Source organism: Alligator mississippiensis, chromosome 9 (genome assembly GCF_030867095.1).
Source record: "Alligator mississippiensis isolate rAllMis1 chromosome 9, rAllMis1, whole genome shotgun sequence".
NCBI lineage: Eukaryota > Metazoa > Chordata > Crocodylia > Alligatoridae > Alligator > Alligator mississippiensis.
The window spans coordinates 5963292-5977026 of NC_081832.1; the positions used below are offsets into that span (position 1 = coordinate 5963292).

Below are 13735 nucleotides of genomic sequence, written 5' to 3' on the forward strand. Positions count from 1 at the left end.
ACAGACTAGACAAAAAGGGGACATGAAGGCTGGATGCCACTAGAGCATGTGGCAGTGTCAACACCAGCTATTCCGAGCTCCTGTCCAAGGCCCACTCTGGGAAGTCCTATGAGGACAGAAGGCAGAGATTCCTAGGAGCAGTTTGAACCAACCCTGATGACTGACATCGCCCAGATGCCCGAGCTGTCAGCCCACGGACCAGCTCCCACATTGCAAAGTGCAGTTTACAGAAATAAGAGGAGTTAAACATTTATATGTTTATTGTAATTACAAGTGTACATTACTCCATAGAAAGCCCCACTGCTAATTTTCTAATTCTGAGCAATTAAGTCCTACAAAAATAAATCCAAGCTTTTACAGTAAACTTAGTCAATGCGTAAACTAAAATTCTAGCGATGTAAAGGGGTTCCATTATCAAGGTGCTTTTTCAACAAAAATTCCCCCATCAACCAAAAAGGGACACATGCCTAACAGCGTAGCTCACTTAGTCATGCAAATGAGTTTAACCCTCCCACCCAGCCCCCCATACACAACTCTTAAAACAAACAAAAAACAACTATATACAAGTTGGGGGGGGGAGGGAGGTTTAGAGGAAACAAAATTAAACATGCCTGTCCATTAAGCTAAATTATATGGGCTTCCCTTTCCTAGTTTAAATGAAAGCAATGTTTCATAGTGTTTCACCACTCAGTACTAGCATGCAGAAGCCATCTGCAGTACGCACCAGTTACTGAAAAAGGTACTGTTGTGGCAAATGAAGCCTTCCTCAGCTCCTTTTTTAGAGGTTTCTCCACCTTTTCAGTAGCTTAGTCTTATTAAGCTACTGCAGAAATAAGTAACTAAATAATCAGCTACCACCAAATATAGGAAAACTGCTTGCTGCCCCAAGTACTCCCCCACCCCCCTTCTTGGTCAAGCTAGGGTATGCAGCAAGGCACCTTCCCTATATGGACCACGGCCAATTAAGCAGCTTTTGGGCTCTTCCAAAGAGTGCACAGCACCAGTACCTTTAAAAAGGAACTGGTGGCAGCTGGCTGGCCAGTACCATTCCATGGAAGCATGTGGTACCTCTGAAGTAGTACTGGACTTGCAGATAGCTGCACAGCTCTTCACACCACTACATGATCAGCAATCCAGTATTCCCAGTCACACTATACATAACCAAGCACTAGGAATCCACTCTTCCAGATACCAAGTGCTACTCCACGTGCTGCCTTCACAGCAAGAGACCAGCAAAGCACCAATTTGGTTACTCAGAACAAAAAACATTAGCTGGTTTATTTTGGTGAGCTTTGGTTCCGTTTTAAAGAGTTAAAAGAGCATGATAGTCTCCTTTTGGGTACAGAAAGGGAGTTTTGCTTTATGTTGTTTAGACTACAATAGCTTTGGAGTCCAGAAAGAGCCATATCGCAAGTCAACCTGCGCTTAAAAAAATAAAAATAAAAAAGATGCCCTGAAGAAGATACCCCTGAACACATTCCCTCTTCCAAAAAGATGCCAGCTGCTAGATGCTGGTCCAAAGTAAGTTGAAGTCCAAAATACAAGCAGTAGTATATGAAGTTCCGTCGCTGGATTTCAGACAGTAAACAAGATGAACCATTATCCCACATTAGTGCAGCAGTTTGTTGTATTCTTCCTATATACAAAAGGATCACCCTCATGGTGGAACGTGTTAGAGCCTGCCAGAGAAAGACAGAGTTAGGTTTCATAACCAAGGAACAAGCCCTTTCCTTTCCTAGTCTCTGTCCCTCCCCATGTAAGCCAAACAGCTTTTCTGAGCTATTTAGATTGGACCTGCAGGAACTAGCAACAGCCAAGATCTGCATTTTGCTATCATCTCAGTAATCAAAGTGTGCAAGGGACATTTAAGTGGTCAACATTCACTCCAGAAAGGAAGGAGGAATGACCAACAAATCGTAAGATACTTTGTCTACACACTTTGTGATACCACTTGAGCAGACAAAACTAAGAAGCGTCCAATTGTAAAGAAACAAAAAGAGAGTCACTTTTGGTCTGCTTGCAAGACAGACAATCCAGACTAAAAAGCCTGCATAACTGGCAGTTTTGCCCAGTTAAAGGAGTAGCAGAGAGAGAGACAACTTATTTGTTTCGCCACATACAATGCTAGATAAAACCCAGTCACAAAACAGATCAGCTATTAAGACTGCAAGAGAACCTAGCAGACAAGACCGCATGTATACTTGCTACACCACTTGCCTCCATAGTTACACTCTTCCAGTACCAGCTCTGTGAGTGGTTTGGTTTCGCCGTGCTGCTCCACTACCCCTTCCACCTCGAAATCCACCACGAAAGCTGCGTCCACGAAGAAACCGACCAGATACCCCAAAAGTCTCAGTATTGAGCTTCCTTTCTTCAGCCCATGTTGTACGCCTGGAACTGAACAAGTCAGCAATCACAATTTGACTTGAGCACAAGATACTGCAGTGTTGGGACTTGCCTAGCTAGTTCCAGCCAAAACAGAATATGCAACCTCCAGCTTCTTGAATGCTGTCTAGTTATTAGTGATTCTGTACCCATTTGCTCAAAATGCTGTTGAATGTTTAGATCAATTAAAGATTTAACATTCAGTTATGATGGGGGGGGGGGTGTTTAAACCAGTTTAGGCCAAGTACATTGAAGTAAAAATATTTCAGTTTATAGTAAAGTCAAACTCCACCTGGAGTTCTGTTAATGAGAAGTTCCCACAAGACATTTAAACAAGGACTTCTTCTGGAGTCCTTCTCACTCACTGCTCTAGCATTTTGATTCTAAAATGTTCCACTGATGCACATTCATAGAAGTGTCCTAAAATTGCATAGTAGAAGTCCAGGCAATGGGTTAGAACAGTTTGAAGAGGCAAAAGACTGCCAACAGTTTTTCTGGGGGGAGGGAGTTAGGGAAGAGAGAAAGAAGGAAGCAGAGGTTACCTGGATTTCAGTTCTGAAGAGATGTTGTCAAAGAAAGACTTTGATTTATCATAATAGCAATTGGGTCCTAGGAGCTCCTCATCTGCATTGCCATCATTATTCTGAGTTGCCACTCCAGGATCCACCTTTTCTTCCCCTGTATCAGCTTTGTCATCTGAAGACACAAGATTAGTTACTCACTCCCTGGCTGCATGCTGAAGAGCCATCCTTTCTTGCTCCTTCAAGCTAGATGCAAGAGGCTTCCACATTTAACCATGCAATTTCTCAGAGTACATCTGTCTGCATTTGTTTAAAGTTTGTAGAGCCATTTATATTTAGTGAAGCCACAAACCTTTAAAGTTCAGTTTCTTCTTAAATTCCTTGTCAAGTTCCTCTCTGTTGAACTGTGCATTTGCACTTTCAAAATCAAAATCACCTTCAAATTTTATAGTATTTTCCTTCACAGTGGTTGGTCTGTTTTGTCCTCTAGAACGATTTCTGGTTCTCCTGTTTCCTGAAAGCAGGAGAGTTTAAATGCTTGGTAACGCGCAGGAAGGCTAAGTGACTTGCTCATGGCCAGAGAAAACCAGGATTAGAACTCAGGAGATTTCTGGCTTCCAGTCCTGTGATAAAGTAACTTCTGAACTTAGCTGTAGAGACACATTACAGCAATCCTTTAACTTTCTGGAAAACATTCTTGGAGGTTTAAGACTTACTATTAAAATTAGATTATTACACCCAACTTTCCCTGCAAGTGTTATCTTAGGCATTTGACACAAATGTAACAAGTAAATCAAAGTCATCTGGTGGGGGCAGGGGGAGCAGCCCAATGCACACTTCCCATATACTTGAAGAGATTTTCCCCATCAATCTACACACCCTGGGACCTGCAGATCTTCAAAACTCCCCTAAAAGTTCAACCATTCACATGAGGGGCAGGGGGGAGGAAGCTTCTGTATTGTCTTTAGACAAGCCTGAGAAGAGCTCCAATACCACTTCTGCCTGTAGCTACTCCAAATTCCTTTCTAGGATCCTTAACAAAGGGAAGTGTAGCTTGTTGTGCTGCAATTTCAGCATTGCCTTTATTTAGAAGGATACACCCCTACCCTAAAGTTTTGGGAGAGCTGGAACAGAGCAGCTCTCCTCAGTCTGGTTTATTATACTTAAGGTTCTCAACTGAGGACTGTCTGTCAACTGAGGACTGCAAGCTAAAGAAACTTGTGTTAACTAATACTATATGCCAGGAAGCGATACCAAAAGGCCGTTTTGCTACCTGTAGCACTTTTGTCCAATATCCTTCACTGAAGGCCTTTGTCTTGGGCTTCAGATAGGCTCAACCTACCTGATCTCCTCCTTTGTGGTCTTCGGTTTTCATCATTCACCTGACCTTGAGTTTGCACAGGTGTTGGCTGTACTGTATCTATACAAAAAACAGGGACAGTGTTTAAAGCCTAAAAGTACAAGGAAAATAATAATTGAGGGGCTCAAGAACTATCCAAGTTAACTTTGAAACATTCCTAAAGAAGCTCCACATTCCCATTTGAAAGCAAGCTTGTGTGCTCACATACCATTTGTCTTGGTGCTTTGTGGAATCTGCCGCCCATTACGTTGGATCCCTGGAACTACTTTTGCTGGGGGTGGCTTTTGTGAATTCATGTTATCAATGGGACCAGTTTGAACAGCCTGTTCCACCATGGGGCTCTTGCGTACTGGGTGAAGAGATGGGAAACTAGCACCTGGAGAGAAAAAGAAGCTATTTTAAAAGCAACTAAACACTGTATGCTAGGAAGTGTTCCACGGAATAGTTAGGACAACACTGCTTGAGCCCTGTCTACATCTATAACAACATTTCAGCAGTTTTACAGCTGGTTCAAATGCCACCTGTGAATATTGTTGGAATACAAAGTTCCAAATCAAAATCAATTTTACCCTTTAGAAAGTAGTTTACCCTACACATGGGGCTTTTAGATCAAGTTAAATATGCATTCCTTATAAAATTCCCAATTAAAGAAGTTGCTAATTATGTAGTAAGCTCCCAATATGGACAAGCTCTCATTTCTTTAAGATGCCTTTCTTTGCATAGGTTTTATTTTACAAATAAGGTCTCTGACTAAAACAGGCTTGATTGTCTCATAAGAGTGGAGTGCTTCAGGCTTGATTTTCTTGTAAGAGTGGATCAGATACTTTCAGTTCATTAACAGCTTGGTCTTATTGTAGGGTTTGTTTGGTTTTTTTTTTTTTAATCATCAGAACCAAGGTACGAATGTCAAGTCTACTGTTAAAATAAAGTTGCATGGCTCTAATAGTTATATCACATATGTAGTAGTTGAAGATTTTCTAAAGATGTATAAATAGTTATTGACTGGTGCATTGACAACTTTTGAACAAGCAGCAGCTTAAACCAGACCAGTTTTTCAATATCACTTTGGTATTTTAATTCTGCACTACATTCAGAAGATAAGTTTCTCTTTTAATGAAGCCATGTACTTTTGTTTGGTCCAGGACTTCATTCACGCTTTTTTCAGTCTTATACTTCACATCTTAAGATGCATCAGGAAGAGCATCCAGATCACTTGGCCTATCCCTGCAGGTACCAAGTTACTGTTTTGTACTTTGAAACATCTAACATTTCTATACAGAATTAAAAGTAGTTGGTAGTTTTGCTTAAGTGACAGCACATTTGCTTCCATACACCTGGTTTATGGAAAGACCACACACAAACCAGAGGAAAGTGCAAACAAACAAGAAAACAAACAAAAAACAGCATACAAAAAGCCAAGCCATTACTGACAGTTTTGGGTCATCCAATTCCACCATATACCATGCAAATTATAACAGCTTTCCTAGTGAGAAGGCTGTGTAATACAACCTCTACAAGGACATATTAAAACCCACACAATAATATAGTACTATGAAGCTTACTCTCAATGGATCTTTTGATAGATAAAGAGAGGCAGAGATGCCCCCAAAGGTTGGAAGATGGGTACATCAGCACACTTGCATCCCAACCCAGAAACCTGAGTGGACTACAAGCAGCTATCTGTACTTGGCAGCTTTACCAAGAGTACTTGCCCTGAAAATACCAAAAGCTTTCAACGTATTTCCTACCCAACCTACCTGCAAACTGCATTCTAACCAACCTACATCCAAAACAGCTGCACGGTAGCCCATATAACTTTCCAGAAGTCTAGGTTGTCAAGCACTGATCCATACAGCATGAATACCATATCTGTTAGTTACCTGAAGCAAAGCACCATCTACAATGACCCATTTTGGGGAGATGCCTCCCAACAATCCTTCGGCAAAGTTGAAGGCAGTGCTATACTTCACGGATATAGCTAGTCTCCAAACAGTAATACTACAATCTTGGACTGTTCCTTCCTTTGTAGGAAGGAACAGTCCATTTTAGCTCCATCATGTAAGCTAGTAATAGGCAAGACTTACAATAAGCTTGCAAGTATCCTCTACAACCCACCATCTTCAGGTATTTCTATGTGAACACTAACTACTATTTTGTCCTTGCTCTCCTTTCCCCATCTTTGGGTCTCAGTACTTAGAGCTAGGACTTACTTTGATTCCAGATCAACTTCTCAGAAATAAAGCAGTAACCAAGTAGCCCACCATGTATGTGGTATATGCAAGTAAGTATCAGTTTAACTAGTTTTACTCTAAGAGAGGGTTAACAAGCAGAACAATGTTTTGCAATGCCATGCAGGTCTTCCGAACTCAAAGTCCTCAAACTGCTGTTACCCTTGGAAGAGAGCTGATGTGACTCTGAAGACATGTCAGGCTCTGAAACAGGCTGTGGAGACGGAGAAGAACTAGGGCTGGAAGCAGCTGCTGATGCTGGAGGGCTTACCAACTTCTCTAAAGAGATAGAATGGAGAAGAGAAAAGCAAAAAAAAAAAAAAGTACACGAATAAGATACAAGGTAGCAGAGACATTTGGAGGACTTGGAAGGAGATACAAGAAGTTACCTAGATCAGTACTGAAGTAGCATTTACAGTCCTGTGTAAAAGTAATGCAAGATTCACTTCACCCAAAGACATGCTACACTTAAAAGCAATTAGCTTCTTTTCAAAAGAATATTTGATATTTACTTTCACCTACACACACAGCACTATTGTTTAATCTAACCTCTTTAGAGAATGATTGTTTCATACAGCTGGTTGCTTTAACTGATGACAGCATATAAACAAGCAGCAAGTCACTTTGCAAAGATCCAGTGTTAGTTATGTTAAAGCACAAGCTACTTCAAAACCTAGCCAAAAAGACAAACGTTAAAAATCAAAGGGTCCCCCCCGCCCCACTCACCTAAGCCTAAAGAAGCTGCATATTGTTGACTCAGTAAAGAGCTGGCAGCAAGCTGGCTGTAGGGTGGCATACCTCTGAAGGGACTGTAAGGCACATGTGGCTGAAAAGATGATGTAGAAGCAGAGCCCAATGATGACTGCATAAACAAGATACAGTGTAAGTACATTGCCATGGTCCTGCCAAACAACTCTAAACATTTGCACGTTCTGCTTCCAATTCTCCTTGTATTACAGTTAATTGTCAAGTACTGAAATTATCTTAGCAATTTTTAAACGTCATCATCTGTCAAATAATTGAAGTAAAACTCCTGAAAATGAATGACAATTTCCTCATTACAGTTTTTCTGCATCATCTTAACTAGGTAAGATAGTCCTGTCAGTTTGTGACACTTTTAATATTGCAGTCATAACAAATAGTTTCACAGATAACCATTTAAATTTGAACTAAGTAAATTCTTGCCCTGCCTTTGAGCATAGACCTGTTTTTACAGATGAGCAAGCCCAACTGTTTTAGGTCAAGTTTTGAGCTGGCAGCATTTCCTCAAAGCTTTCTGCCAACGTTTCAGAATGAAGGTGCTTACTTGGACAATGGCAGGATCTTGTGGCAGAGTGTGTTGAGCTTTTGGAGGTTCACACACTGTGATATCTTTGATGTCACTTCCCCGGAAAATAATGTATTCATATATCTCTTCTCTTGGAGGCGCAGGTCTATCTGTAGGCCGATCTTCAGTACCAAAGGACCGCACTTCAGCATTTGAGAGAGAGAGAGAGCGAGCGCGCAGTAGGTATTAGTTCTTAATGTTCCAAAACATTTTTGCAAGATATAGGTTGAAGTCAAGCTATTATACCTAAAAAGTAGCTCTAGAGTAGTTTCCCCCCATATCTTACAAAGAAAAACATACCTTTTGGAACTACTATCACCATGCATCCTATTTCTCCAGGAACCTCTCCCTTACTACAGCCTAGAACGGATGTCCCCAACTTGCTTTAAACTTAATACTGAGGACTTCGGGATTAGGGATGCCTGCTTTAAAGTGGAGGGCTCCCTCAAAGAATACAGTACTATCAGGTCAAAAAAAAATAAATGGGAGAGATGACTCTAAACTGCATCTGACAGTTGCAGCTGTGGTAGTAGGGAAGAAGGACAGGAAGTTTCAGGTATGAGGGCTCCAGTTAATTTAAAAATTAAAGTTCTGTTTTTCAGGAAAAATTAGTTTTGAAGTTCAGAAATATAGTAGATAAGGTGAGGTGCAAACTAGTTAATGAACTTAAAAGCTCCACCGCCCCCCTTCTTTACATACTCAGGGACTTTTGCTTACATTAACTTGAATATCTGCACAGATAAGCTGAATGGACTTCTGGATTTGTTTCTAGGAACAGAGTAGGGATTCACTAGTATTTATTATTTACACTAATTCAGTTCATCCTCCTTGAATTCCAGTGCATTTCATGCAATGACACTCATCATCAACCAGAGGACCAACATAGTAGTGCCCTACTACTCTAGTCCTCCCCAGTCTGCAAGCCTCACTTTATGCTGGACCCTCCTGGACAGAGAACCTACTTAACCCTGGTAAAATGGACTATTAATGTACATCAGATATTTACTAAGCAACAATTCAGTCCCTAATGGGTCGCACAGCAGAATGGATGTTTCATTGCACTGCATATTTCATTTGCTCTTACTGAAGATCAGAAAGGAGTCTTACCTTACCCACCTCCAGAGAACAAGCCTCTCTACCAATAATCATTTCTTTTATTTCAGTGCCCCTATAACTGAACTTGTTACTGCAGCCATTGTAAGTGCTAGAGATGCATCTTAACCTTCTTAAAAAGGTTAGTTGGACAAAGCAGGGACAGTTATTGATCAGCATTACATCTTGGTTTTTTGTGTAGTGCTGTGAATGTTCTTTTCTTTGCATCTAGATCAAGGGTGTTGCTTTTAATGTGGCAGTACCTCTCAGTGAAAACCACTGTTGCTACTACCTCAACTTCTCAGTGCTTCTCAACTGTGGTTGTCTCCAGGTAGAAGTGCCCCATTCAGTGGCAGCACAGCCAGGAAGTGCTATGGTATATGCATGCTCTCCTTCTGCATTAGGCTCTCATCTGATTATTGCAGGTAGGAGCCGCCTCCTGGTGTGAAGCCCTCCCCAGTTTGGTCCCTCCTGGAAACAGAGGCACATGGGCAGAACTGTTCCACACCTGTTTCTGAGAGGAACATGGGAGGGGCCACACCAGGAAGGGCTGTACAACAGGAGGCAGCTCCTGCTTGCTTTAGGCTGATCAGAGCCCTAATGCAGCAAGGCTTCACAGAGCAGTTTTACCTAGTTGCCACCACCACAGCATCTGTCACAGCACCCTGGTTCAGAACCCCAGATCTAGATGCTTTTGTGCTCCTAGACCCTTCCTCTATCTGGGTATAGACAGGCACAGAGATTATGTTCGTCACTGATGTCCAGGCAGTCCATACCAGAATTAAAATCAGATGTCTTTGATAGTTTAATCAAAAGGTTACCTACAGACCCTTCTGGGAGCAGATGGGACTGCTTACTGGAGACTTTATTCTTTTCTGACAGATCAATAGGTAGTTGTGGGCAACTGCTCCTCTTTCAGAAAGAACTCAAGAGTAGGTTTGCAGCTGAGGACCATTCCCTCACTCTGCTGATCACAGCAGCACAGGGTACAGCATGTACAGTGTGCAGGACTGAACTGTGATGCTACTCAGCACTTGAACCTGCACCTCCCTGAAACCAGAGCACATTTGACAGCAAGCCTGCCAAAGTTCAAGTAAGACCAGACTGAGGTGACAGTAAGTTGGGGAAATTTTAACATACCAATCCCTTTAAGTAAGTGCATCTCAAATTAGTTGTTAGGGCATTCAACTACAGAGTTGCTTTAAATCCTGCTCTTCTATTTGATCATATTACAGTAGCAGTCAGCTTAACACTTGCGTTTAAAAGGGGAGGCTGCAACCATTCCCAATATGGATACTGGTAGCTATCCATGCTTTTGTTGTCATCTTCAAGACGAGACTATCCCAGAGTACCTACATGAGGGTATACTATCCCCAAGCCATTAAGAGACTGTAGCTCATGCAAGGCAGTATGCTTAGTGATTAGAGCATCTGAGACCTGCCCCAGTTCCTCCTGGAAAGTAGCTTCAGTTATGATCTATAAAAAGTTCTCATTTGTTAAGAGTCCGCCTACCTGAAGAACTGCCTCTCAAAGACACTGTCCCACCTGTAAATACACAGCAGCTCTAAAGTTGAACCCAGGGGGTGGGGGAAAAAAAGGGTAGCCAACATATTTGCCTCTGTGAGGATCCAAGAACTCTAGGCACTTGTTATCCCCATTCTAAAACAAAGTTAAAAAAAAAAAGTTTAGCAACCTTGTGGACACTGAAACCATCCATTTGCTTGTTTTGGAAAAAGACTAAGTCTGGAGGAGAAGGTGTGGATAGTCACAGGAACGGAAGAGTCCCAAGCAAGAGAGGTGGAAAGAAGTTTCTGCAACATTTTAACATGCTAGGGTCTAATGTTCTGGATAACCATCTTATTGACAATAATAGTGTTAGATCAGACCTACTAACACCTCTTATCCATCTGTACTTCAAGATGTATGTACTACCAACAGTATTTCAAGAATTTAAAAGTGTTTCAACTTGCTTATAACAGAAGATGTACTTAAAACTATTCTGCTATTTCAGTCACAAAGATATGGTTCTCCATTTAAAGTATAACCAGATCTCAGGATCCAAAGAGACAGTTTTGAGCATTAAAATCCTCTTCTAGTTCAAAAGAGAAGAGTATTTCTTAAATTATATTTTATAAGCAAAGTAAAATGACAGTGCCCAGACATGCAAGAGTTACAGCAAATGAAAGCCAATTTTTCACAAATGCCAGCTTGCTGCATGGTTTACCAGTGTCCAACAACTGGAAGACAAGGCAACGGATTTTTAAGCCAGGCACCTTGTACACAGTATTTATCTTCTTCTAATTTAGGGCACATTAACACATTTTACCAACAAAATCCTGTGCAAGGTGCACAATAGAAGTACTAGGTAAAAGGGCTACCAAGGAAGCTGCCATATTCCACCTTTTTTGGAGCACTATTCTGCCCAATGCTGTGTTGCTGCAAAAAGTGGCATCTGTTTGGATAATTTGGTTGCCAGAATCTCTGCATAGAAGGAAAAAGCCACAGCCCTAATTTTCAAGCCCAGACAGACATACATGCATGCATGCCCGCCCAACTGACCTTAACCTTTCTACTAGTTCCTTTACGTGATATCTCCTGCTCTGTAAAAAGTGGTACTTTGAACAGTGCTAAGCAGCCATATGTCCATGTATGTAGCCAGAATTAACCACTGTTGTCCCTTGTCCAAAATGGATATTGAACATTCAGATTCTCACAAATCTGATTAAGTTATCTTTCAAATATTTGGGTTCATTCTACCTGTACATGCCACCTGCACAAGAACCGTAGGCCATAAGGATGCTTAGATCTTATAAATCCATCCTAAAATGAGGACCTGAAGTTTTAGTAACACAAGGATTAGGGTTCAAGACAAATGGGTATCTTATTTTGGCAGTCCTCTTCCAGGGAGAAAAATTGGAAGGATACAATAGTAACCCGAGACTACCAAAACACCAGCCATTGCCCTGGCAAGGTAAGGAAAAAAGGGCAAAATCTGCAGGTATCAGAACAAAGAGGAAGCTTAAGACAGCACATGGTATGGGGGGGGGGGGGGGAAAAAGGTACATTAAGCTAGGAAGAAAGGATGAGCAGAGCAATCATCTGTCAGAACAGCAACACTGATCCCAATGCTTACTTGAATTCCTGTCCTGGCTGCCATGTTTTACTCTGACAAGCCAAAGGATAATTGAAATTTGATCGGAAGAGTAGTAGCTGAAACCAAACTGTAGGCTGAAGTCAAGGATAGGGCCCCTATTACACATTATCAATATTAGGCAATTCACTGGTTAATCATGCAATAAAGTTTAGGCCAGCCACACGTGCAATGAAATCACCACACAATAAAGAATGGCTATCCAGCTAGAACAAGAACCAGCCAGCTATAAAGCTGTTACACTTTCAAGCACCAACTCTAGAGCTCCTTTCCATCCAGCTTTCATGTGAATACATAGCTGGGCCCTATGGCTTGGGGTCCAGGCACAGGCAGGAAGGCAGAAAAAACACAGTCTCTGCACTTCTTGGGAAGGATCCTGTCTGGGCTGCTTCATCTCAGGTGGCTCTAGAAAACGGCGGACAAGGTGCAGACCACTGTAACCATCCATTTGTAGCATTTAAAGAGGTGAGACTAGGGGGGGCAAAGCGAGGGAGGTCCCACAGCCACTTCCCACCATCAGTAGACCGATTGACTCAGGCCATGCAATGATGACTGGCCCAAGCAGCTCGAGGCCAAGCAAAGGTCTCAAGTTGCAGCAAGGGAATTCAATGTCAGGTATTTGGAAAGAAAAAAACCCCAAACAAACAAACAAAAACTCACTAGGAAAGGTAGTAAAACACTGGAACAGGCTACCCAAAATGGTTGTGCTCTCCACCCTCGGCAGTTCAAACAAAGCCTTGGATGGGATGATATAATGGAGGTGCTCCGAGCACAGCATCGGACTAGACCTCCCGAGGTCCCTTCCCCAGCCTCCCGCTACGATGAGGACAGGCCCGAGCTGCAGCGCCCAGCACGGCCCCGGAGAGGGCTGGGACAAAGCCGTGCGTGCGGGGGAGCGCCCCACGCCGCACAGGGGGATGGGCAGCTGCGCTGGCTGGAGCGGCTCCCCCCTCCCCCCGTGCCACGGCCCCGCGCGCTGAATCACCGTGAAGAGGCCCCAGCTCCGCTCCCCACCCCCTCAGGTGGGACACAGCCCGAGGCACTGCTGGATTCCCCCCCTCCCCCGCTCATTGTTCAGCCCAGGCAGCAGCGGGGAGCATCCCCAAGCAGTGCCAAGGGGCAGGGGGGCGGGCACATCTCACCCGGAGACGGGAGCCCCCAGCCCCTCCAGCTGGGCTATGCGGGGGAGGGGGGGGGCAAACCCGACCCCCCCTTGCACGACCCCTCCCCCCACCCCCCTCACTGTGCAGAGCGGACCCACCCCCCAGCCCCTCCCCTCCCCTCCCCCACACACCCTTGGCCAGCGCCACGGTGGAGTTCTCGGTGTCGATGGTGTAGAGGATGCCCTCGTAGCGGATCTGCGCCTTGGAGATGAGGCTGATCTTGCTGCCGATGTAGGGGGTGCCCGAGCTCATGGCGCCGCCGAGCCAGGCCCGGCCGCGAGGCCCGGCCGCCGACAACAACAACGGGCTCGCGCCGCCGCAGGCCCGGAGCAAGCCGCAGGCCGCTGAGGTGGGTGGGGGGGAAACCGCCGCAGCGCCTGGCCCGGCCCAAGACCGCCCCCCCACCGGGTCGCTGCTGCTACTGCCGCTGCCGCCGCCGGCTTCTCCCGCGCACTCGCCCACTGCGGAGTGGGCAGCGCCGCCGCTCGCGCCTTATATAGGCCGGGGC

At 43.9% G+C, this 13735-nt stretch overlaps 1 protein-coding gene across 4 annotated transcripts; it reads right to left on the minus strand.

The window, feature by feature from the left end:
* Positions 1-242: 242 nt before the first annotated feature.
* On the minus strand, positions 243-13662 carry LSM14B (LSM family member 14B). 4 transcript variants are annotated; one of them, XM_019484469.2, is made up of 10 exons: positions 13359-13662; positions 7801-7964; positions 7221-7356; positions 6657-6773; positions 4475-4642; positions 4249-4326; positions 3259-3420; positions 2928-3081; positions 2218-2391; positions 243-1679 (listed from the first exon to the last, which is right to left on the minus strand). In XM_019484469.2, the coding sequence occupies exons 1-9, from the start codon at positions 13477-13479 to the stop codon at positions 2226-2228; spliced, it is 1266 nt and encodes a 421-aa protein (XP_019340014.1). In that variant the 5' UTR covers positions 13480-13662; the 3' UTR covers positions 243-1679; positions 2218-2225. The 4 variants fall into 4 exon arrangements, with proteins under 4 accessions (XP_019340014.1, XP_014465094.1, XP_059569199.1 ...); XM_014609608.3 differs by having other exon boundaries at positions 2218-2397; XM_059713216.1 differs by lacking the exon at positions 6657-6773.
* Between the last annotated feature and the right edge of the window lie 73 nt (positions 13663-13735).

Bases quoted from the DNA above. Each gene is read 5' to 3' on its own strand.
- LSM14B (XM_014609608.3), bottom strand. From the start codon at position 13,479: ATGAGCTCGGGCACCCCCTACATCGGCAGCAAGATCAGCCTCATCTCC. The intron at 4,643-6,656 runs GTAACAGCAGTT...TTTTCTCTCCAG, and splicing joins ACATCAGCTCTCTTCCAAGG to GTGCTAGTTTCCCATCTCTT. The intron at 4,327-4,474 runs GTATGTGAGCAC...TTTTTTGTATAG, and splicing joins ACAAAGCACCAAGACAAATG to ATACAGTACAGCCAACACCT.